Source organism: Canis lupus, chromosome 5, assembly GCF_003254725.2.
Source record: "Canis lupus dingo isolate Sandy chromosome 5, ASM325472v2, whole genome shotgun sequence".
Classification (NCBI taxonomy): domain Eukaryota; kingdom Metazoa; phylum Chordata; class Mammalia; order Carnivora; family Canidae; genus Canis; species Canis lupus.
Genome location: NC_064247.1, coordinates 42482021 through 42506695, shown reverse-complemented (window position 1 = coordinate 42506695; position 24675 = coordinate 42482021). Strand labels below are relative to the sequence as shown.

General features: G+C 49.5%; 1 protein-coding gene and 1 long non-coding RNA gene across 14 annotated transcripts in view; one reads left to right on the top strand and one right to left on the bottom strand.

The window, feature by feature from the left end:
* LOC112647229 (uncharacterized) overlaps window positions 1–19431 on the bottom strand; it is a 35399-nt gene extending 15968 nt beyond the window's left edge. Inside the window, exon 1 of the long non-coding RNA XR_003128204.3 lies at window positions 19170–19431. This is a non-coding gene — a long non-coding RNA (uncharacterized LOC112647229). The remainder of the gene's footprint in view (window positions 1–19169) is intronic.
* Window positions 19432–20096: 665 nt separating this feature from the next.
* Window positions 20097–24675, top strand: part of LOC112647230 (myosin phosphatase Rho interacting protein) — a 148665-nt gene continuing 144086 nt past the window's right edge. For 10 of the 13 annotated variants that reach the window (XM_035716926.2, XM_049109511.1, XM_049109509.1 and 7 more), the window contains exon 1: window positions 20097–20352. In XM_035716926.2, coding sequence (XP_035572819.1) covers window positions 20230–20352 — 123 coding nt within the window. In that variant the 5' untranslated portion in view covers window positions 20097–20229. The remainder of the gene's footprint in view (window positions 20353–24675) is intronic. The other 3 variants (XM_025428114.3, XM_025428115.3, XM_025428111.3) reach the window with 2 other exon arrangements.

Genomic DNA, 24675 nt, shown 5'->3' with positions numbered 1-24675 from the left:
CTCGCCCTCCACTTATCAGCTCCTCATGGCCCCATCTCCACCCAGGAGGCCCAGTGTGACCTGACCTCGAATCTGACACCTGCTACTCTGACCTCACCTCCTCCTGCTTAACCTCTCTAGCCTTCAGCCTCCTAACTTAGAAGGAGAAGTTCCTTAGTGATCCTTCCAGCAAGTCTGGGTGAGCAGGGGTAAAGCCCAGCCTGCTGGCTCCTTGCTCTGTCGACCCCAGCTGGTGCTTCCCACTGAAACCCCATCACCACCAGCCTCCAAGGCTGTGACCGGCACTTCCGAGGGGCCGTGTCCCCCAACGTGAGCCCCAGCTGGTCTGGTTCTCACTCTTTCCTAGGGAGCAGGTTGAGAAAAAAGGGTCCCTTGCGCTAAAAAATCACTCATCACCTCAAGCGAGACCCTGTCCCCTCTGGGTGAGGGGAGATATTGAGGAAGGAGATGAGAGTCCTGTCTAGCTTTGAGAGCTGGCAACTTGGGGAGGCAAAGACACATTCCCAGAATCCCCTGGAGTCCTGAGAACACCCACACCCCTTGTCCCAGCAATCCTGAGAAAGGCCAAGCTGATAAGGCTGTGGGTGGCCCGATGACAACATTCTTGGGACTTGGATGAAGTGGGAGGGGCCCACCCATTCAGCTGCACATAATTTGGGGCAACGGGGACAGGAACCATTTGGGCCACAGGCAGCCAGCATGTCTGCCCTTCCGGGCATTTCAGGGATGCCACCGAACCCCAGGCCACGGCAGGGAGCCACACAGTCATCTCGCAAGTTTTTGAGGAAAGAATGCCAGTCGTGTGGGAGGGGAGACTTGGGTCTGCCTCCCTCCCACCCCCATCTTGGCTCCCTCTGAGGCTCATTCCTGAGAAACCCTCTAGTACCTTCTTCCAGGCTGGGGGTGGGGCAGAGCTGGGGATGAGCAAGACCACTCCCCTCCTCACCACCTCCAGCCCACAGGAGAATCTGAAATAGCCTCTCTTCCGGGCCCAGGGCTGCATTTCAGCCACCACACCTAAAATTCCACCATCACCGCACAGTCCTTGATAGTTAAGGCGTCACCTTGGGTGAAAAAGGTCGATTTCTTATCAGAAAGGGAGACAGAACGTAAAGACTGCTAACTCTGGGAAACGAACTAGGGGTGGTAGAAGGGGAGGAGGGCGGGGGGTGGGAGTGAATGGGTGACGGGCACTGGGTGTTATTCTGTATGTTAGTAAATTGAACACCAATAAAAAAAAATAAAAAAAAAAATAAAAATAATAAAAAAAATAAATAATAAAAAAAAAAAAAAAAAAAAAAAAAAAAAAAGGTCGATTTCTCTGCTGGGACATAGAAGCAGCATAAAATCCAAACAGGCAGGGATCCCTGGGTGGCGCAGCGGTTTGGTGCCTGCCTTTGGCCCAGGGCACGATCCTGGAGACCCGGGATCGAATCCCACGTCAGGCTCCCTGCATGGAGCCTGCTTCTCCCTCTGCCTGTGTCTCTGCCTCTCTCTCTCTCTCAGTCTGTGACTATGATGAATAAAAAAAAAAAAAAAAAAAATCCAAACAGGCAGGAGGAAGCACAGAGAGCTTTGTTTCAACACGTGATCACAAACGCCCAGATAAAGCTTCTATAAACGAGCAAAACTGGGAGATGGAGCTGGTCTGGGCATGATAGGCTTTGTGGGCTGCTCCCATAGATTGGGGGAGTGGGGACCCCACCATCAGCTAAGCTGAGGAGTACTGGGCTTCGGTCTGCTGCTGGTGCTGTGAGTTAATGAGGAGGGTACGGAGCAGGGAATAAACCTGAGCCCCATGTACCTCACGAGTTGTGGGAACTTGGCCAGTGCTTTGCCCCTGTGAGCACCATTTTTCAGATAAGGTAGTCATCCTCCTCCTCTCGGAGCTGTCTCGAGGAACGAATGAACGTGATGCCCGGAGCCAGCGCCTGGCATACACTCAGCGCTCAATAAATGGTACTGATGCATCAAATCGCATGTGATCCTCAAGTTGGGCATTTGACCTTTGAGCCCTTTTACCTTAGGACCTGCCACCAGGCTATCTCTCCAATGGGAGGAGATCCTGGGGTGCCCATTCCTGGTGGTTGGCTGTGGGGTGATCACCTTACAAGGGAGTGAGCTCCCCATCAGGGCTGGAGGCAGGTTATCAAAGTCTGGCTGGAATGAGCCTTCAGATGGGGAGAGAGGAAGGCTGCAGTGACTGGGGACCTAGGCAGGGCCACAGGAGCCCAGGGTGCCTCCCCTCTGGGAGTAGTCCACACTTTCTCTGAGCACTGATCCTGGGACAGGCCCTACTGGGAAGGTAGCCGGGAACCCAGCAGATGTGGGTCCCCATCCCTGGGACATTGGGGTCAGCAGGAAAGCAGGAATTTGGGCACAAAGGCTCAGGAACACTTTTTCTTTTTCCCTAATAGTCAACCCATTTTTTTCCTTTCCCATATCAGCAACTGTTACCTCCCTTCAATGGCTGGATACTCAGTCTCTGTCCCTTCCAGTATACATTTTCTTAAAAGATTTTACTTATTTATTCATGAGAGACACACACACACAGATGCAGAGACACAGGCAGAGGGAGAAGCAGGCTCCATGCAGGGAGCCTGATGTGGGACTCAATCCCAGGTCTCCAGGATCACACCCTGGGCTAAAGGTGGAACTAAACCGCTGAGCACCCGGGCTGCCCCCTTCCAGTATACATTTTTAAACTATATTGATTAGCATTAAAAAATGATGAAACTTTTCAAGTATTCAGAAAAGTATAAAGAAACATAACGGTGCACCTGGGTGACTTAGTCGGTTAAGCATCTGCCTTTGGCTCAGGTCATGATCCTGGGGTCCTGGGATCAATCCCCACATTGGGCTCCCTACTCCGCAGGGAGTCTTCATCTCCCTCTTCCTATGCCTCTCCCCCTGACTCGCACACTCTTTCAAAATAATAAAATCTTAAAAAAAAACAACAGATATTCATATCTTCAGCACTCAGAGTTAACAAATGTAAACATTTTGCCATACTTCAAAATCTCTTTGTAAAATAAAATTTGGGCACCTGGCTGGCTTAGTTGGTAGAGCCTGCAGCTCTTGATCTCAGGGTACTGAGTTCAAACCCTATGCTGTGTGTAGAGTTTACTTAAATAAACTTAAAAAAAACCAAATCAAATCAAATCAAATTACATATCAACAGATGACTGGATAGATAAAATGTGGTACACCCATAATAACGGAATATTGTTCAGCCTAAAAAAGTAATGAAGTAGTGATACATGCCACAACGTCGGTAGATGTGGAAACGTTATACTCCGTGAAGGAGGCCAGTCACAAAATACCACATGTTGTGGGATTCCATACACACAAAATGTCCAGAAAAGACAGACAGTAGATTTAGGAGTTGTCAGGCAGTATGGGGCAGGTTCAGAGACGACAGGGTGTGGCTGCTTCGTAGGTATGGGATGTCCTTTTGAGTTGAAGAAAATGTTCTAAATTGAGATCATGATGAATGTTACACAAGTCTATGAGCAGAATAAAAAACACTAAATTGTACTCTTTGTTTTTAAAGATTTTATTTATTTATTTGACAGTGAGAAAGCATGACAGAGGAACAGGGAGGAGAGGGAAAAAACAAACTCCCCGCTGAGCAGGGAGCCCCACAAAGGGCCTGATCCCAGGACCCCAGGTTCATGACCTGGGCCAAAGGCAGACATTTAGCTGACTGAGCTACCTAGATGCCCCTGAACTGTACGTTCTAAATCAGTGAATTTTGTGATATGTAAATTACATCTCATTAAAGATGTATATTAGTTTGCTGGGGCTGCTGTAACAGAACCCTACAGATGGGCGCCTTAATAGAAATTTCCTGTGTCACTGTTCTGGAGGCCAGAAGTCCGATGAAAGTGTCGCCAGGGCTATGAGGGCAAGATCAGTTCCAGGCCTCTCTCCTTGGCTTGCAATGGCTTTCTGCCCTCTGTGCATGTTTGTCTCTGCATTTCCCCTTTATATAAGCACTCCAGTGGTGTTGGAGGAGGCTCGCCTGAATGACCTCATTTTTACTTAATCACCTCTGTGAAGACCCCATGTCCAAGTAAGGAGACATTATTATCGTTCCCGTTGCCATGGCTATTGATGCAGAGTTTGGGAAAATTCACATCAAGAAGGATGGACTTGAGGCTCCCTGGCCCTAGGAATCCAGGCCTGCAGCATCTCTCTGGCTCTCCAATGAGGCTCCGTCACCACATCCCAGACACTTGCTCAGAAACCACCCTGTGCCCTGTGGTCCCAACACCAACCTCTTAGAAGAGCCTGTCCAGCCCTGCAAAGGTCACAAAGCCCTGGAGGGCGTAGGAACAGAATACAGGTAGGAAGCATGGGGGCAGGGGAAGAACATAACCCAGCCTCTGAGACCATCAGGGAAGGCCACTTGGCCTCAGAACTTGTCAGCTGGCTGAGAGTAGGGGCCAGAGCACCATGGGGCCAGAGCTGGGGGTCTCGGGTGCTCAGAGCAGGGGAGGGTGGCAGAGGCACCTGAGCCACTTTCTTCTCAGAGAGGTATTCTAGGTGAGTGGTCCTGCTGAAGGCTAGCCCTGTCCCCCATGCGACTGAGGCCACTGACTAACTCAGCAAGCCTCCCTGCTCTCTATAGAACCTTCCTGAAAGAGAGAAGGCTTCCTGACTGGCTGTCCTGGAGGGCAGGTGGACCCCACCCTCCCAGCCAGGGGCTGCCCTCACTCCCTCTGGCTCTCCACCATGTGGCCAACGGCCAGCCACCTCTCTCAGGCAGGTTTCCTGAAAAGCAGACTCTGAAACCAGGATTTGAGGACCAGTTGTTTTGTGGGGAGATGGTCCCAGAAAGTACCAATAGGAGGGTGAGGAAGTACACTGGGGAGGGAGGGAGGCTGATGCAAGGTGCAGTAGTGAGTAAGTTGCCACTCACCCCCTTGGATCCCTAAAGAGTTGGGGGCATACCTCAGGTCTTCTGCTATGAGGTCCAGAGGCTGGAGACTCACTCACTAACTCAAATTCCCTCATTAATATTAACTCTCAGAACTTCCATCCTCCCTCTCGTGGTGGCACAGAGGGCCAGGGACACAAGGACACACGGCACACAGGCACAGAGGGCCAGGGGCTGGGCAGGGACTGTCTGCTGGGACCTCTGGAACAGCCAGAGTCACTGAAGGCGAGTCCTGGCCGAAGCATTTATCAGCAGTGCAACATCGAGCAAGTCACAATGCATGTGTGTTAAGTGGGTGAAGGAACCAGAATGTCAACTCATGACAGAAAGAGCTAAGTCTATTGTTCCCTGGTCTATCTGCACAGCCCAGCCCAGCATCTGGCACGTGGAGCTCTTAGTAAATATTTGTGGAATAAATGTCTCACAATTTGTGGTGTAAATCTTTCATTATTGATAATGGCTACCAATTATTGAATACTTCCTCTGGGCCGGGCACTGTGCTAAGTGCTTTATGCCCCATTTTGCCTCTTGAGAACTCCATTGTTAGAGTAGTAGTATGATCCCCATACTGGGAAATGATGGCCCAGCGAGGCAGGACAGGTGCCTGACCAGGGCCGCCCAGCTCAGAAGGAACAGCAAGATTTAAGCTAGCTCCAGAGCCTGTATTTCTTTTTTCATAGTCACTCGTTTTTTAGAAAAATTACGTTCTCTAATGTCCATGCCCTAAAGTGCATGAACCTGACACGTACAGCTCAATGAACATGTACGTGCACAGGTATGACCACTCCCTGGCCCAACTCCCAGAGCAGGTCCAGCAGCCCAGTAGGTCACCCCTTCCCATACACGCCCTCTTTCACCAGAGGTGGCTGCTGGTCTTCAAGCACCACAGATTCCTTTGTCTCTTCTTGAAATTCTTGCTGATGGATCCCTCTAGTACGTTCTCTTCTGTCTCCAGCTCCTTGTGCTCAACATTGTCCCTGAGCTTCTTGTTGTATTCATCAGTAGCTTATTTTTTACTGTTGAGGGTGAATGGGTTTGTGAATATACTATGGTGTGAAAATACCACATTCCCATCTCCAGTCCTTGTCTATTACGAATCAAGCCACTGCGAACATTTTTGTACGTTTCTTTTGGTGGATATAAGTGCCCATTTCTGTTGGGTTGATGGCCAAGAGTGGAGTGACTCAGTCACTGGGCACACGTCTGTTTAGTTGTACTACTCAACAGTTTTTCATAGTGCTTGCACCCATTGGAGCCTGTACTTCTAGCCATCACGGTACAGTGTCATCTGGCCAGTCCAGACCAGGGCCTGTGGAAGCATAAGGGATTTTGATGTGCTCTCTTACATGGAAGGAGATTATAATCAAGGAGAAGAGATGAGGATCCTGTACCAATAACCACTATGCAAACCAGACTCTAAGGGCCAAAGGTCTCTTTTCTAGTACAGAATACTTCATAGTTTGCATTCAGAACTTCATTTCCCTCTCGTAACACCCTACTAGGGCTTGGGGGTGGGTATCATGAACCCCCTCCTTTTGCAGATGAAAAAATGAGACCTGCCCAAGGTCACAGGCAAGAGTGGAAAATCTTAGATTCTCTGAGCCCTACCATGTGGTTCCAGAGTGAGATCTGGTGCCCCTCACAATTCTGAAAGCTGTTTGGGGTTCTGTGTAAGAGCGAGAACAGTCTCCGGGTGCCTGGGTGGCTCTGTCAGTTGGGCGTCCAACTCTTGATTTCAATTCAGGTCATGATCTCTGGGTTGTGAGACGGAGCCCACATCAGGCTCTGAGCTCAGCACAGAGTCTGGTTAAGATTCTCCCCCTCTTTTTCCCTCTGCCCCTCCCCCAGCTCATGCTTTTTTTTCTCTTTCTCTCTCTCAATAAAATTTAAGAAAACAATCTTAAAAAAAGAGCAAGGAGGGAATCCCTGGATGGCTCAGTGGTTTAATGCCTGCCTTCAGCCCAGGGCGTGGTCCTGGGGTTCCAGGATGGAGTCCCGCGTCGGGCTCCTTGTGTGGAGCCTGCTTCTCCCTCTGCCTGTGTCTCTGCCTCTCTCTCTCTCATGAATGAATAAATAAAATCTTTAAAAACAAACAAACAAACAAACAAACGAGCAAGGAGGGTCTGGGACCACACTGCGTGCGAGTCCTGGCTCCCCTGTTCACTATGAACTTGGACAAGTTACTCAGGCCTCAGTTTCCCCATCTGCAACATGGGGGTGATGACAACTTTCTCCTCAGAGAGTTGTGTGAGGATTAAATGAGTTAGTGCCAGAACAGTTCCGGCTTTGTGCGCTCTAGATGTTATTTTTAAAATCTGTATCGCTTTTTTGCTCTCCCATTATAAAAGTCATGCTGTGTGCAGTTGAAAGATCAGATAGTGATGGGGACTCTGTTTCTCATTCCTGGAACTGCTCAGACATCTCCAGAAGGAAGGATCCAACTTTCAACACTTTCACTAGCCTCCCCCTCAGCTTGGACAGTGCCACCTCCAGGTGGGGCCCATCAGGAAGGAACCCTGGGGATCACTCACAGTGAGCCCCATTGCGTCCAAGGGGAGGCTGCCCAGATCTGCCCAGCTGCTGTAAGCCCAGGGCATGGCCAAGTGTACCCAGGAGGGCAGGACTGCCTGCCCTGTGACAGTGGAGCCACATGCATGCTCAGCGCCCGGTCTGCCAGCAAGGCCTGGCCAGTGCTGTGATGGGCACACCTTTCAGCTGTGCCCCTTGCCTTAGCTGTGTGACCCTGGCTTGCAGTTTCCGCCACTGAGCAGCACAGCAAGCGCCCTTGAGCAGTGAGTGGTCTTAGCTGAGGACTCTAGGCAGGAGGGGGTGCCTGGGTGGGGCTGGGCAGGAAGCAGAGGCCTGAGGATGAATTGAGAGCCGTTATGTGGAAAAGGCAGTGTGCCTGCAGCCTCACCCAGCCTGGGCCTCTCCTGTGTCCTTACCAGGCCTTTTGAGTGCAGGACTGCTACAAACTGCCTGTGCAAGTGACCTTGCCTCTGCCAGCTTGGGTTTCTGGCTCCAGCCAACAGGAGGGCAGGCAGACTGTAACCTCCCAGAGCCATTGTAGGTACAGTGAGAGCATGCAGTAAGGTACGGCACATGGCAAGCTTTGTACAAACGGTGGCCACCAGATGATGCTCACCTGGGCCTCCCATTCATTCTGGAAACTTCACAGGAGCCTCTACCACGTGCTAGGCACAAGTTCAGACTCAGTTTCCAGAAGGAGACAAAATAAACAAGAACTCTATCCTTAAGGAGTTGACATTCTAGCACAGAGACAAACAAAGGAAACTCCAGAGTAACAATGCCCGTTAGTGAGGTCGGGGTCCTGGGGGAAGAACATTTCAGCAGAGAGAAGGACCAGTGCAAAGATCCTGAGAAAGAATGAACTTCCAGCATTAGAGGAACGGACCACTCTAGGGAGTGGGTTCCTCGTGGCATTCTTAGGGCCCTGGGGTGTTCCCTCCACTATTAAGGCACAGCTATACCATCAGCGTTTTTTTTTTTTTTTTTAGAAAGGAAGATCTTCCTAACATCAAACCAAAGTCCTTCCTATCACAACAAAAGCCCAAGCCATCTCTTTTAGCACCCCCTCACCCCACCCAAGAACCAGAGCAGGCTGGTTCCTCCTGCCTCTGCCTCACTAGCTTCAAGATAACCATCATGGTGGGGAAAGTTAATGAAACACCAATGACCTAAAGCATCTTCCCACGAACCCAAGGCAACAGATGGTCCTATCTTATCAGACTTGGGACGCAGTGAGAGGGGCAAAATCCTGTAAAAGAAACTGGACCTGGAGCGCTGAGTGAGGCCTGGGGAACCGGTCTGAGTGCTCCATACAGGGACTGCAGCCTGTGGGGGCAGGGTAATAGGTGGGTGGTACTAACGAAGGTGTTCACATCAGTGCCCAGTAACCAAAGGAGGGAAGAAAAGGGAGCTTGGGAATCAAGCAAATCTTAGCTTCAGGTATGGCTTGGTCCAGCACTCTAAGTTTTGGGTAATGGCTGGTGGCTCTCCTGTTCTCCCCTTATCACTCAAATTGCAGTCACTTTCCTCTCTGTAACGTGATGGCATTCTCCTAGGTCTCCTTCCTTCCATTCTTGCCAGCACCACCCCCATGAATCCATTTTCTATACATTTGAAAAACCATGTCACTCCCCGGCTTAAACAGGCCCTGTCCATGGCAACCTGATGCCCTTAAAATAAAACAGAAACTCATTATCAAGGCCCCAAGGGCCCCTGTTAACCTCGCCAACCCCGTCTGGCAGTCCTCTCTCCTCACTGTTCTGTTCCTTGAACACACGTCATTCCTACATGGCAGACTTTGCACCTGCTGTCCCCTCCTGGCACATTGTCATATGGTCAGCTCCTTCTCATCAGGACAGCTCAGTTGTCACTGTCCATGCCCTCCAACCTGGTAGCTACTCTGTTCATGCTCTCACTCAGCACCAGCTGGTAGGATTTTCTTCACTGATGAAGATGTCCTCTCCCGGTGTGGCCCAGCACCATGTGGCCCATACCATACCCCCCAGTCCCACGTGTCTGATGAACACCTGAAATGTGGCCATTGAGGTTAATGAACTTTTGATTTTACTTAATTGAAACTTAAATACGGCTAGTGGCTACTGTACCAGAGCAACTCTAATCACAAAGCATACTTTTATTTCCTCTCCTTTAGCATGATTTGACATTATCTTGTTTATTGTCTGTCTCCAGAGTATGAGCTCTGTGAGGGTTAGGACTGTGTCTGTCTTGTCCACCGTTTTATCTCCAGGGCTAAGAACTGGGTCTGGCTATGGTAAGTGCTTAATATATACTTATAGAATATATGAATGAGTGAAAAATTGAATGAATGAATCCTATGGGCTGTGAATTCTGGAGCTACCCAATTCTCTGAAGGCAATGCTAGTTCTGCCTGCGACTTCCTGTGTGATCTCAGGTCAGGATCTTGCCTTCTCTGGGCTCAGTGTCTTCATCTATAAATCAGGGAATTAGACTAGAGGGTCTCTAAGGCCCCTCTGGCCTTAAAGCTCTGAGGTGTAGCTGCTTCTTTTACTCTGCTCAAGCTGCTTCCTTGGTTCCCCACCCTTCCCTTAACCTCTCAAGCTACCTCATAGGAAGGATGACCGGACAGGCTTCCTGTACCAGGAGCCTATGTTTGGGGAATGATCAAATCAGGCTGGGTTGCATTCATCTCCTATAAACAAATGGCCTTCAGGCAGCACTTGTGGGAGATGATGAAGTGGTAGCAGGCTGTGGGGGCTGTGTCCTGGATCAAAGACTCTGACAGCCAAGGGCAGGGGAGGAGCCAGGCCGAGGCAGGCTGGCGGCTGCATTGTGTGTGCGAACTAGAGGTGGACTCTGGGGTCTTCCAAGCCTGACCCCTGCAGCTGGTCCATCCACTCTTGCCCTTCTCACCCTGTGCTTGGGGTTCAGGGGCTGGCAGGGGTGCTCAGACCCTGTGTGCTTCTTACAGCAATTTATACGAACCCGGCACAGGGAATCAAGAAGCTGGTGCTGATGATAAGTGACTCAAACCCTGACCCCCAGCCCCAGCATCCAGCGCTCACACACACACACACACACGCACACACATATACTCAGCCAAACACAACACATAGCTACAGATGCTGAAATACACTCACATGGAGGCAGGGACACAACCAAGACACCCACACATACAACACACATGCAAGCAAACATGATTTAGCTGAACAGAGTAGACACGTACATACCCCTGCCCAGTGTAAACCCATAGGCAATCCCACGGAAACACAGATAAGTGGGCATCGGGGCCAACCAGATGGTGTGGCTGCTCACAAGCAAACATAAACACGTAGCATCATTTCACATTCTTGCAACAGATGCAAAGACATATGATTCTGCACAACACACATGTGGCCACAGACCTGCGGATAAACATACCAATACCACGGTCATGCCTAGACACATGCTCAGAGATTGTCAGCCCCACCTGGACATGCATCCACATGGATGCCCAGGGAGATGCCATACCCATAACACATGCACACACATGCACGCCCACAGAGCGGCTGCCCACACGGTGACCTGGTGAACCAGCGGGTCAGAACCCAGGCATGCAGGCACGGAGCAAACCTCCACCCCTCAGCCCAGCCGCACGCAGGCCTGCAGGCCGGAAGAGTGGCCGCCTCTCCCTGGCCTGGCCAGCTGGCTGGTCTCCAGACCCTGGTGCAGACAGTGAGGCCAAGGCGGGGGCAGTCCAGCTGGTGGCCTGCATTGCCTGCCTCTTCTCCTTGGCTATGTGACCCTGAAGGACTCTTTCCCACCACTGAGTGGGCCCTGGAAATGTGTGTAACAACCTGGATTCTAGTTTCTTCTGGAAAATGAGAGGATCTGTCAAGACCAGTTCCAAGTCCTGTAGGCCTGCAACAGGCTTGAGCCACAAAACCACCGTCCCTTTCAGAAGGCCATGAGCATTCCAGCTCACCCAAATCAGTGGTCCTTACTTGCCTGGCCCCTGAGGCTGCAGTCCTGGAAATATGTGCTTTCAGACTTTCATTTTCCCGCTTGTGTGTGTATGTGCTTGTATAGCCACTCACGTATATACACAACCTTGCTAGCACATTTTTTTGTGTGCTAGCAAGCCCCCCAAAATGGGCTCATTTGGCAGAAACTGAATGAGACCACACATAGACTTCCCCTCGACATATCACAACTACATTTCTATTTTTTCTTTTTAAAATATTTTATTTTTATTTTTTTAAAGATTTATTTATTCAGAGAGAGCGAGAGAGAGGCAGAGACACAGGCAGAGGGAGAAGCAGGCTCCATGCAGGAAGCCCGACGTGGGACTCGATCCCGGGTCTCCAGGATCACACCCCGGGCTGCAGGTGGCACTAAACCGCTGTGCCACCGGGGCTGCCCCATTTCTTTTTTTTTCTTAAGATTTTATTTATTTATTCATGAGAGACACAGAGAGACAGAGAGAGAGGCAGAGCCAAAGGCAGAGGGAGAAGCAGGCTCCATGCAGGGAGCCTGATGTGGGACCCGATCCTGTGTCTTCAGGATCATACTCTGGGCCGAAGGCAGGCGCCAAACTGCTGAGCCATCCAGGCATCCCAACACAACTACATTTCTGTGCTAGTAAATATTTACATTCCAGTTAAAAAAAATTCTATTAAATCTTCTAATGATTTTAGATTTATGACAAAGAGAGCAACAGAGTTCCCATATACCCTTCATCTAACTTTCCCCTGTTAGCATCTTATTTATACAACCATAGTCCATTTGCCAAAACTGAAAAATTACCCTTAGTAAAATATTATCAACTATGCTATGGACTTCATTAAGATTTTGCCAGTTCTTCTACAAATGTCCTTTTCCTGTTCCAGGACCCCATACAGGTCCCGTGTGGGATTAAGTCATTTCCTTCAGCCTCTCTGGGCCATGACAGTGAGTCTTTCCTTGCTTTTCATGACCTTAACTGTCTTGAAGAACACTGCTTGGGTATTTTGTAGAATGCCCCTCAATTTGGGTTTGTCTGATGTTTTTCTCATGATGAGACCAGGGTTATTTTTTGTGAGAGAAGAGCATAGAGGGGAGGTGCCTTTGCATCAGATCGGGAAATAACTGATATCCATAGGATTTATCACTGCTCATGCCAAGGTTGAGGAGCTGGATTTCTCCAGGGTAAAGTATCGTTTTCTCCCTTCTGTACTCCATTCTGTAGACGTCAATCATGAAGTTCTTGCCCTCGGAAGGAGGGAGACAAAGTTCCACCCATTGAAGGAGGAGTAGCTACATTATTACAACTTGATTTTATTTATTTTTTTAATATTTTATTTATTTATTTATGAGAGAGAGAGAGAGAGAGAGAGAGAGAGAGAGAGAGGCAGAGACACAGGCAGAAGGAGAAGCAGGCTCCATGCAGGGAGCCCGACACGGGACTCGATCCCGGGACTCCAGAGTCACACCCTGGGCCGAAGGCAGGCGTTCAACCACTGAGCCACCCAGAGATCCACCACAACCTGATTTTAAATGACAGGACAGCATTTCATTTTATGTATCTGCCGTTATTTACTTGGCCAGTACCCTAACGTCATGTTTCTTTCTTTTTTTTTTAACATCATGTTTCTACGGCTTTCAACTTTTCCTTGTACCAGCAAAGCTGCAAAGGACAACACTGGAGCTCAAGCTCAGATTCAACAAATATTTTTCAAGCAACCTCTCTGTAACAGGCATTGCACACTCCAGTGAACAGTATCTGTGTACCTCTTTCATTTTGTTTTCTTGGAAGAAATTCATGGGTTGGCATTGCTGGGTCAAAGATAAGCACATTTTTAAGGCTTTTGATAAGTATCATTAAACAAACCTCCAGGAAAGTTGTACCAGTCTACTGTCTGAATTGACATTTTTTCTTTTTCAAACTTTTTCCCCCTTATTACAAAAATAAGTCATGTTTTTATGAGATAACTGGAAATTACTCACTGGACATTTGATGATATTAAAGAATTCTTAGTGTTTTTTTTTTTTTTTAGGTATGATAATAGTGTTGTGGCTACTTTTAAAAAATAGTCCTTATCTTTAGAGGCATGTGTTGAAGTATTTATGGAAGAAATGATATGAGTTGGGGATTTGCTTCAGTATATCATGGGAGGGGAGAACTGGATGAGGTTTACCTGAAATGGGACTTATCTGAGCGGATTGTTGAAGCTATTGGCATGCTGCCCGTCAACATCAGACTCTCTCTATATCAGTAAACAGCCAAAAGTTTGTTTAAAAAGTTTTTATAGACCATATAAAGTGATAGCTTAGGTGACAGTTCCCATTCTTTTATCTCCCATGGTTAATTACAGCAGTTTGGTGCATGCACCTCTAGACCTTTGCTATGCAGATGCTAGGTATATTGCAGATACATATACACTTAAAACAGGAATGAGCTACCACTGTACACACCATTTTCCCACTAGCGTTTATTTTTATTTTTTAAAAATATTTTATTTATTTGAGAGAGAGCACAAACAGGGAGAGAGGCAAAGAGAGAGGGAGAAGCAGACTCCTTGCCGAGCAGGTAGCTCAATGTGGGGCTCCATCCCAGGACCCTGGGATCATGACCTGAGCTGAAGGCAGATGCTCAACTGACTGAGCCACCCAGGCACCCCTCCCACTAGCATTTAAACTTCACCATATTTTGCAGATGGTTGGCAACTTCAAAACGCTCTCATTCCTTAATAGCTTGGTGGCACTCCCCTGTCTTAAAGAACCATAATTTATTTATCTGATGCTTTAATGGTGGATAGATGGCACATCTCCAATTTTCTGCTCTTAAGAACAATGATGCAGTGAACATCCTTGTACATAATATATCTTTGTGTATCTATGTGAGTACTTCTACAAGCTTTCTAGAAGTGGAATCATTAGGTTAAAAGGCGTGCATATCTAAAATTTTAATAGAATGACTAAATTGCCCTTGTTGTAGACTTTGTATTTCTAATGTATGACATTCTCTTCCAGAACATATCTCCGGACTATTGTCATTTGGTGCCTGCAGTAGAAAAGCAACATAGAGTCACAGCCAGAAGGGGTCTCTAAGATCTTCAGCTTTTGCTTCCAAGGTAGCCACCTGAGCCTTCTCATCTGTAAACTGGGAGTAATATTAATCCCACCTGTCAATTGGGGAAGGGCTAGGAGGCTTTTCTCGATGCTCCATTTGTACCATTGTAATTAAAGTATATGCTCATTTGGGGTGGCATGGGGGACACTGATGTAGGATGAGGGGGGAGGGTACAAAGACCCCCACTAGGCACCATTTGGCACTGCCAGAGATAACTTCAAATGGGGATAGTTGGGTTTAGTGAGGTTCTATGTGATGGATACCCAGCACCCAGCCCAGAGCCCGGCACACTGCCAGTGCTCCACACTCACAAATTCCCTAAGAGCTGACATGATGGCTGACAGGAGCTACACCAGAACCAGGAAGACTGACTTTTTTGAAAGACTGGCCAGGCCATCTGGGCCAATGGCAGAGTTGAGAAGTTCCCATAGAAACCATAGTATAGCTTGCAAAGCCTAAAACATTCACTATCTGGCTATTGATGGAAAAAAACTGCCAACCTCAGCGCATGAGTTGTAGGCATAATAATAAATATAGTTTTTAAGTGCTTACTATGTTTCTGGCACCATTCTGAACATGTCACGTATATAAATTTATTCAGTCCTCACAGTAACCCTATGAGGTAGATTCTATTTCTGGTAGCTAGTCTCAAAGATGGCCCTAGTGAACCACATCTCCTGGGATTCATGCCCTTGTGTGGCTTCCTCCCACAAGTGGGACAGTCTTGCAATGACTAATAGAACACAGATGTGACAGTGTACCAGTGCCAGGCTTAGTCTTTAAGATGACCGGTGCTTCTACTTCCTCCATCTTGGAACACTCTGGGGGACGGAGAGATGGCACTGAAGAGATGTGGGGAAAGGCCACGGGGAAGAGAGGAGGCTCAGAGACTGGAAGAATAGGGAGTGGCCAGATGGCCTGGTTAGGGGGTTATGGACCAGCCTGGTGACCATCTGCACTTGCATGAAACACCCCCAGATCAGACCAGCAGAACTGCTTGCTGAGCCCAGGGAGCTCATAGAACTGTGAGAGGCAATCAAATGGTTCAGCCACTAGTTCTGTAGGGGTGCAGTGGTTTTCTGCAGCAACACCCACCTGAGACATGATCTCTACTGGGACTCTCCCAGGTCTGTCTGAGTTCAAAGCCTTTTCCTCTCCACTCTGAACTAGTGGTCTGTGCCCCTGCATGGACACTGAGATCCCACAGAGCTCTTCCAGATGCCGATTAAATCAGAATATCTAGGAATGAAGGCCCACAGTAGGTATTTTTTAAATCCTGCAGGATTTGAGAAACAAGGCCCTATCCACCATTTCCAAAACTTGCCTAAAAACAAGAAATGCCTGGCACATTTTTTTTTTTTAAACAGATTCCTGAGCTCCAACAGATACACTGATTCAGAATTTCCATGGGAGCACCCTGGTAAGCTGCAGAGTTAACGTGTTCCCCCAGGTAAATCTTATTATCAACTGTAGAAGAAAAAAGGGAGAGAGGCAAGCCAGCTCCCAGGTTGGAAGGACTGTTTGGCAGTTTCCTGTTAAGCATGACACCAAACAACGCAGCTATCCCCCTTCTGTTGGGTGTTCCCAACAGAAATGAGTACTTACATCTGCCAAAAGGCACGCATGAGGATGTCCCTAAAAGCTTTATTCACAAGGTCCCAAACTGGAAACATCCCCAGTGGCTATCCACAGGAGCATGGCTAGACGAATTGTAGTAGGGCCACATAACGGACTACGGGGTAGCAGTGAGAAAGCGTGAAGTAGTGACAAAGACCACAACACAGATGCATCTCACAGGCCTACTGTTGAGTGTGAAAAGCCAGGCACAGAGAGTGTAGGTTCTACTTGTATACAGCTCAAGGACTGTCCAGACTGACCTGCAGTGATAGGGATCAAATAGTGGGTATTTCTGTGTTTGTGTCTATGTGTGGGAGGGAGGTTCTAGAGCTTGATGAGAGAGTAGATAAGTGTGTGCTCTGCTCCCTCCTAGGATGCCATGCACACAGCAGGACTTACCCTGCATTTGGAGCCTACTCGAGAGGCTTTCGCTTGCTTGCTCCTGTGTTTATTGCTTATTTGAGACATAAGTTATACACCGAGACGTATATATACAACAAAGGGAGCAATCTTAAGTATACGGCCCAGTGAATGTTTACACATTTACGATGAGTATCTGGCCTTGTGCAGAGTGCTCTTCTGGGCTCCTGGAAATGGAGGCCAAGGCTATAAGACTACAGATCCTGTTTACTGTATGGGTTTTATGATCCAGGGTGGGATATATGACAATACGGTGAAGAATAAGCTTTCATTCATTTACTCAGCACATGCTCTGTGCCAGGTACTGAAGTTAGTCCCAGAAATGCAGCAGAGATCAAGATCCAGCCCTGCCCTCATAGTACTCAGAGTTCTGGAGAGCGGCATAATGAACAGTTAAATACACTTATTCCAACTCTTAAATACTTCCCAAATTCATTCTCCCATGGACCCTGGCCTAGTTCAGGCCCCTACTGTCTCTACTCTCTGGGCTTATAGTAGCTTCATAGCCAGCTGTGTTTCTAGGCTTCCATCTCCGACTCATTCTCTAGGCCAACAGCCCCTATGTAAGTGCTCAATCTAAAAAATTCAGTTAATGGTTCCCTGTGTTAACGGTGTCAACCCTGTAGGCTTGAATCTTCATCGAGAGGGTCTATACCGTGACCACAGGCAAATTCTTTAAGTTCCCTGAGCCTCATGTGTGCATTCTGTAAAATGGAGGTAAAATAATAACAATAAACAAAATACCACCACTACCACCACCACCACCAATTTCCCTGAGGAGGTTGAGGTATAATCTGTCATAACAGGTGTTCATATAGCAGGTGCTAAACCTTTGCTCTCACTGCTTCTCTGCACTACCTAGTAATGTCAAGGTGCTTCTATACATGGACACACACCTTTGCTTTAAAGGCCCTGAGCTCCTGGTAATCCTTCTCTCTGGAATGCCTTCCCTCTACCTTCTCCTGGTTGGGTCTTACTCAACTCAGGACTTAGCCCAGGCACTGCCTCCTCCAAGCAGCCCCCCCCCCCCGCCCCCCCAAACTGCATATGGAGCCGAGTGCCCTTGTCCGGACCCCCATAACACCCTAGATTGAATTTGTCTGTTTGCCTCCTGTTTCTATTTGTCTCCACTTGCTCACGTGTGTGAGCTCTTTCCGGGCAGGCCTGAATCAAAGGCTTCTTTATACCCCCAGCTGTGGACCCTTCCTGTTCAAGGCAGGTGCTGGATGTGTCCACTGACTTGAGCAGAACATGCTAAGCATTTTCTTAAGGCAAGTGGCCTTTGAGTTGGCCTTGAGGCACTGAGAGGACTCTAAGAACTCACTTTAAAATAAAGTATACATGCGCACAATACCAAATCCAAGAGGAACAAAAGGGCTTACAGTGAAAATTAAAAGTAGGTCACCTCTCAACCACCCAGCACCCCTCCCCAGAGGCCACCATTGGTATCAGTTTCTGAGTACTCTGCACAGGCAAGAATGGTCTGTCTCCTCTCCTACACACACACTTTTTTTATTTCGCAAAAATTCGAACCAAGAGAAAAGTTACAAGAATAGTGCGATAAACACTTTGCCTAAATTCGCCAATTAACATTTGGCCACATCATGCGAAATATTTCACAAGCATTATATCATGTAATGCTCACAACCGTATAATCACTCCCAATTTTGTAGATGAGGTAACTGAGGCAGCAGGCAGGTGAAGGGACTTGCCCAAGGCCACAGAGCTAGCAGGGGTGGGTGGAGCTGGGCTTCCCCCTGAGGCTGCCACAGGACTTTGATCCACCTTCCTTTGGCTTGCTTTGGAGGAAAGCATTTTCTCACACTAAGTTGAAATCCACCTCCCTGGGATACTCCCCAGATGATCAGTGGAAAAGTACACAGCTCTGGAAGCATTTGCTACTTCTCCTAAAACCTTCCCATTCCCTAACAACAGCTGCTGTCGCTGCTGTTAACACATGCTTCAATGTCACCTCCTCTGTGAGGGCTGAGTTAACTCACCCCACTGTTTAAAAACTCCCGTGGCCTACTCCAGGCTGCCAGCAGGATGACATTTACACTCTTGAGCTTGGAATCCAAGGCACTAGGTGATCTGGCCTCAGGAATCCCTTTAGCCTCATCCGTCCTGCTCCTGCTTCCCCGTAACCTCCACCGCCAGCGGCTCTCAACCTCTCACCATCTGCTTCAATTTCCCCTTCTCCTTGAAGCCGCCCCTAATTTCCCCAAAGAGTGCATCCTCCCCCCCATCCTCCCCCCCCCCCCCCCCCCCCCCCCCGTTCTGGGCTCCCGAATCTTCTGCCTGTATCTCCTTTTACAGTCTCCCCGGGGCGGTCTTTTGGCCATGGGACTGGACAGTAGGAGGATTGGAGTGACAGTCTGGCCCCGCCTGCACAAATTATTTCAGGAGTCTGAGCTTCAATTTCCTCAAACACATAATGGGGTTGGGGGGGGTGGGGGGGTGGGGGGCGGAAGAATGCCTAGCTCAGTACCTGGCATTGAGTCAGCCTTCACTAATCTCCCATTACAGAACTGACAGCCCTTCGAGGCTGGACACTCTTAGTCATCCCTTGAAACTCTACCTCTTATGTCTTACCTTCTCTGAGCCTCAGTTTCCTCATACGTAAAATGGGGATGATGACGGAGAGGCTGCGAAACTTAAACGAGCTAGTGGATATCGAGCACTGCGAGCAGTATCCAGCCCCTATAAATAGCGCCATGACCACTACAGCGCGGGGGCGCGGAGCAAGGGGGCAGGCACACAGTAGGTGTTTCATTAATCCGCTCAGCGCCGGGGCTCGGGCGTCCGGAAAGGGCGCGGGGCAGGCGCGGTTTGCAGAGCCAGCCGGAGGTCGGCTCCGCCCCTTCCCCCCGCGGGCCCCCGCCCCCGCCCCCGCCCCTGCAGCTGTCAGGACCCAGCCAGCTCCGGCGCCAGTCCACCAAACCTGAACGTCCCATCCCGGCGCCCCCACCTTCCTTCGCCTACACAAGTTACCTTGCGCCCGGCCGCCCTTTGTCCCCGCCCCCGGCCTCCATTGGCCAGGGGTTTCCTTTGTTAGCCGGAGCGCGCCTCTCCCATTGGCCGGCAGGGCTGCCGATCGCGCGGAGGGCGCGGCCCCGCCCCGCGCGCTGCCCCTAGCCTCCCTCCGCCCCCGCCCGCCCCGCCCCGCCCTGGGAGTGCGCGAGGCGCTCCGCTACCATTTGCTGCGGCCGCTGGGCGCCGAGGGCAGCGGCGGCGGCGGCGGCGGGGACCGACCCCGGGGACCGGCAGCGACCCGGCGCCTGAGAGGCGGGCCGCAGCGCGCGGAGGCAGCGGGCCCGGGAGGCCGCGTCCATGGGCCCGCGGCGGCCGGGCGGCGGCTGTGCGGCCGGGCGGCGGGGACCGCGCGCTCTGTGAGGGCCCGGGCGCGGGGCTCGGCGCCGAGCTGCCCCGGCGCCGTCGTGCGAGGAGAGGCCGCCCTGACCGCCGGGGGCGCGCTCCAGCCGCGGCCCGGCTGTGAGGCGGCCGGCCGGCGGGGGGATGCCGCGGCGCCCGCGCTGAGCCCGCCGTGCATGGTGCCGCCGCCCGCCGCCCGCCGCCCGCCGTCCGCCGCGGAGCGCGCGCCGGGCCGGGCCGCCGGGCCTGTGCCGCCGCCGCCGCCGCCGCCGCGCCGACCATGTCGGCGGCCAAGGAGAACCCGTGCAGGAAATTCCAGGCCAACATCTTCAACAAGAGCAAGTGTCAGAACTGCTTTAAGCCCCGCGAGTCGCATCTGCTCAACGACGAGGACTTGACGCAGGTGAGCGGGCGGGGTCCCGGGGCCGCCCGGGAGGTGGAGCCCCCAGGTCCCGCGCCGGGCGGCCCCGACCCCCGGCGGCCCCCTCGGGCGGGCTGCGAGTCGCCCCGCTAGGTGTTGCGAGCAGTTGTGCGAGGCCGGCGACAGTGCCTCGCGGTGGGGGGCGGGCGGGGGCGCGGGGGCGCGGGCCGCCTCCCCCGGTTCCCCCCGGTTCCCCGCGGTTCCCCCCGGTTCTGACGCCCGGGAGACCACCGTCCCGCTGCGGAGAGGAGAGCGGACGTTGCCCAGTTCCTCCGGGGCGGGCGGGGGTGGGGGGTGCCTCTGAAGCTCCCTGGGAAAATAAAAATCGAGCCGGAAAAAAAAAAACAAAAACCAAACAAACAAAAAAACGTACGTGAGTCCTGGGGAGGGTGGTGAGGATGGAGATGGAGAGGGGGAGGGAGGGAGGGAGGGAGGGAGGGAGTGGGAAGTGTATTGATAGAGCCGGGACAAAGGGAAAATCCTCAAGTATGCCGAAAAATAACATCCTTTCCCGTTCCCATAGCCCTGCCGTGTGATTCATGCTTTTTGGGTGACTCAAAAATGCCTGGTTTTTCTTAGGAGGAACAAAGCGCTTGGGGATTGCTTGGTGCTTCTCAGTACACACACGCGTAGAGTCCGTCTTAGGACCCTACTTGGACTTGGGCACCCAGAGTAGCTAAGGGTGCAGGACTGCCTGGGTGGACTGTGGGCTTCCCTCTCGTCAGACCCAGTTTGCCCATTTTCTGAATCATTGTCACTGTTAGTGATGGGACAGAGGGGAAAGGTCCTGAAGTCAGGGGAGTAGGGTCTTGCTCTTGAACTTAAACTGGAGGGCCTTTTGTGGATGGCGAGCCCAGGGCTCCTCTCCCCCACCCTTTTCTCCCATCTCTCTGGTTGCTTGGCAAGGAATAAGGAGACCTCCGGGCCTTCGGGACCGTCCACTTCTCCTGGTCGTATCTGTCATTTGAGGGCTTTGGACTAGTTTAGTAGCTCCCAAGCCTGCATCAGTCACAGTCTAAAAATACAGAGTCCCGGGACCCCATTCCTGGAATGATACAGGAGGTGAAGGAATTTGTATGGTTAACAGTTCCCTAAGAAGTTGGGCTGCAGTACCCACTGGCCTTTGGGAACCCTGGTACTGGTTGCTCTCTGAGCTCCCGGTGTTCCAGAGGATCCTCAGGAACACTTGGAGGTCCTGAGGCCCTGCAGATTCCTTGGATTTCCCGACCAAGCCTTGTCTACAACCCCTTGGGAGGTGTCTTCAGCCCCTTTGCCTCTCCCCCAGTCTCAGTCTTCTTCAGAGCTTTCTCTTGTCTCCCCCCCACCATGAGGCCAGGGGAGCTCCCTTCATATTCCAGTCCAGTGTGACCTAGTTGTAGCTACTCCTGTTGTAGAAGAACCGCTTAGATGGAAAGCATTGCTTTGAAGTGTATGGCCTGGCTGTTTTTTTAATGCTACTGAAGTACTCACAGGGTTTGAATTGTTTACATGGCAGACCAGAGTAGGGTGGCAGGGCAAGGGTTATGGCCTGAGACATTGTGTCTTCCTCTGAGATTAGAATCCCAACAGCCAAGAAAAGACTCCTTTCATCTAAAACCAAAAGCTTAACCAAATGCTCAAGGCTGTGGAGTCATAGATTTTTAGGATAGAAGGGCCAGGTCAGCTTAGGAAGAGTAGAACTCAGTTTCTTGGTAAGGTGTTGTGGGTTGGGCTCTTCAGGGACACGCCCTCTTCTCAACCGGGATGCCTTTTTGGGGGGAAGCAGTTTATGTAGTGATGAGGGCCTTGGACCAGGAGTCAGGAGAACTTTCTTCTGTCTTTACTGTCACTTAGAGCTATGTGACCTTGAACAAGTCCCTTTGCCTCTGTGTAGCTTCTTTTCCTTTCCTGTGATTTGGGAGTAGGGATCCCTGGCCTGCCTCACCCTGTGAAAAGCAAGCAATGGTATCTTATTAGACTCTTGTCTCTTACAATTTAACAAACAGAAATCACCCACAGAATAGTAAACTTGGATTTAGGGGGTTAATGGCCTTTGCAGGGGTTGTTCTGAGAGAGTTTCCTGGTTATTCCAGGCAACTGCCAAAATTGGTAGATTGGATATTTACATTTCACAGGGGCTGTTTTCTGATTCTTACACTTAGATAAAGTAGAATGGGATCTGCATATTTGGATTGAATCTATTAAATTTTCTTGAAAAAAAAATCTGTTGATTATTAATTGGATCGAGAGAGTGTTGCAGATTTAAAGTACTTTAACTTTATTCACAGTTGAATTGTGGGTTTTAAACAGGCCTGAGTCTTCCAGGGCACAACTGGGATGGTAGTTTCTGAAATAATGAGTGGGGTTATTTGTGCCGGGAGAGATTAGGCCAGCCTTCTACCTCCTGGGATCTTTCAGGAAGAAACTGCTCTTGAAAAGAGAAGGAGGGAGATTCAGGGCTGTTGCCAACAGCTTTAGTTGCTGCTCTCTGCATCCGGCCTCCCCCAGCCTTACTCTCATCCTCTTGGCTCCATTAGAAAACCTCAGCCAATTGGTTCCCATCAGTCTCCCCCAAGGCCCTGCTTCCTGCTGCCCCTCCCTGCCCTGCGCTTATTTTAGACCTTCAAGGCTGGAGGATAGATCAGTGATCATGGAGGTCACCCTTTCTTTAAAGTGTTTATCCTTAAGTCCTGTGCATTTCTCTACATGCATATGGACTCGAATACATGGTTAAAACCTTTACTTAACCCAAAATATATATGTATTTGCTCTACAATATATTTTTTTCTGCTTAATGACATGTCTTACATCATCTCTTCATGATGCAACATAGAAATATTCCAAAATTTTTTGCAAATTGTGCCATCAGGGATGTACCATATTTTAACCATTCCCTTATTGCTGGACAGCAAGGTTACTTCTGGGTTTTGCTGTTACAAACAGTGAATGCTTCAGCGAACAGTTTTCTAAATGCTTTGGGTGAGTGTGTGCGTGCACGAATGCAAGTATTTCTCTGGGGGCAGATAGCTAAAAATAGAATGGCTGGGTTGACATCGAGCACATTGAATTTTTTTTTTTTTTTTTTTTTTTTTACAGATATCACTAAATTGCCTTCCAAAAAAGGCTGTGTCATGCCATTGCCAGGATTGGATATTATCAGATGATTTAATTCTTTAATAATTTCCCAAGTTACCAATGAGGTTAAGCCTCTTTTTGCAGTATTTATTGTATATGTTTTGTTTCTTGTGTGGACTGCCTATTCATACTATTTGCCTGTTTTCTCTTGGGTTAATTCCTTACCCTCCCCTCCCCCCCACCTGGTTTGTAGGAACTTTCCGTACACACTCTAGGTCAGGGGTCCACAGAATTTCTCTCTAAAAGGCCAGATAGTGAATGTTTTAGCAATGTGGGCCATATGATCTTTGTGGCAACTACACAGCTTTGCCACTGTAGAATAAAAGCCATAGTGCAAAGCCCCTTTAGACAGTATGTAATGAATATAGCTGTTTCTGATAAAGCTATTTACAAAGTTACAGAGACAGGCAGCTGACAGAGTTTGGCCTATAAGCTGTAGCTATAAGCTATGGTTCGCTGACCCCCTGCTCTAGATATTAATCTGAACTTGTCATGGATTGCACATATTTTCTCCTATAGTGTCCATTCTAATTTTAGGTATGGTCATTTCTCTTTTTCATATGGTAGTTTTAGATACGAATGCAGTTAAATTTCTGTGTTTCCTTTTTAGTTTTATTTATTCTTAATTTTTATTTATTTATGAGAGACAGAGGCAGAGGGAGAAGCAGGCTCCATGCAGAGAGCCTGACTTGGGACTCGATCCCGGGACCCCAGGATCACGCCCTGGGCTGAAGACGGCGCTAAACCGCTGAGCCATCCGGGCTGCCCTAGTTTGTAGTTTTAATCTAATGCATGTGAAGGTCTTTTTTTTTTTTCAAAATTATAAACTATTCTCTTATATTTGTAGTTCCCTTATAGTTGTTAACTTAACTTTCTGATCCATTAGAGTTTTGTCTTAGGAAAATAATTTTGGTTAAAAATAGAAGTTCTAAAAAATTGTCTTGAATAATCCAGGTGAATTATTGTAAAGGTCTTCTCCAGGTCGATGTTGGCCATGATGGAAGGAGTCGTCAGACACTAGGGACAGGATATTGGTGGTTGATTAGAGACGAGGATTGAGGAAACCTGGATACCTTTAACAAAGATTGAGAATAACAGATTTGGAGTAGTTTTGTGGGGTGGGAAGGCGACGAAATTAATATAGTGAATTTGACTTTATGGAGGTGGAGGTCCAGTTGGTCCTGAGGTGGA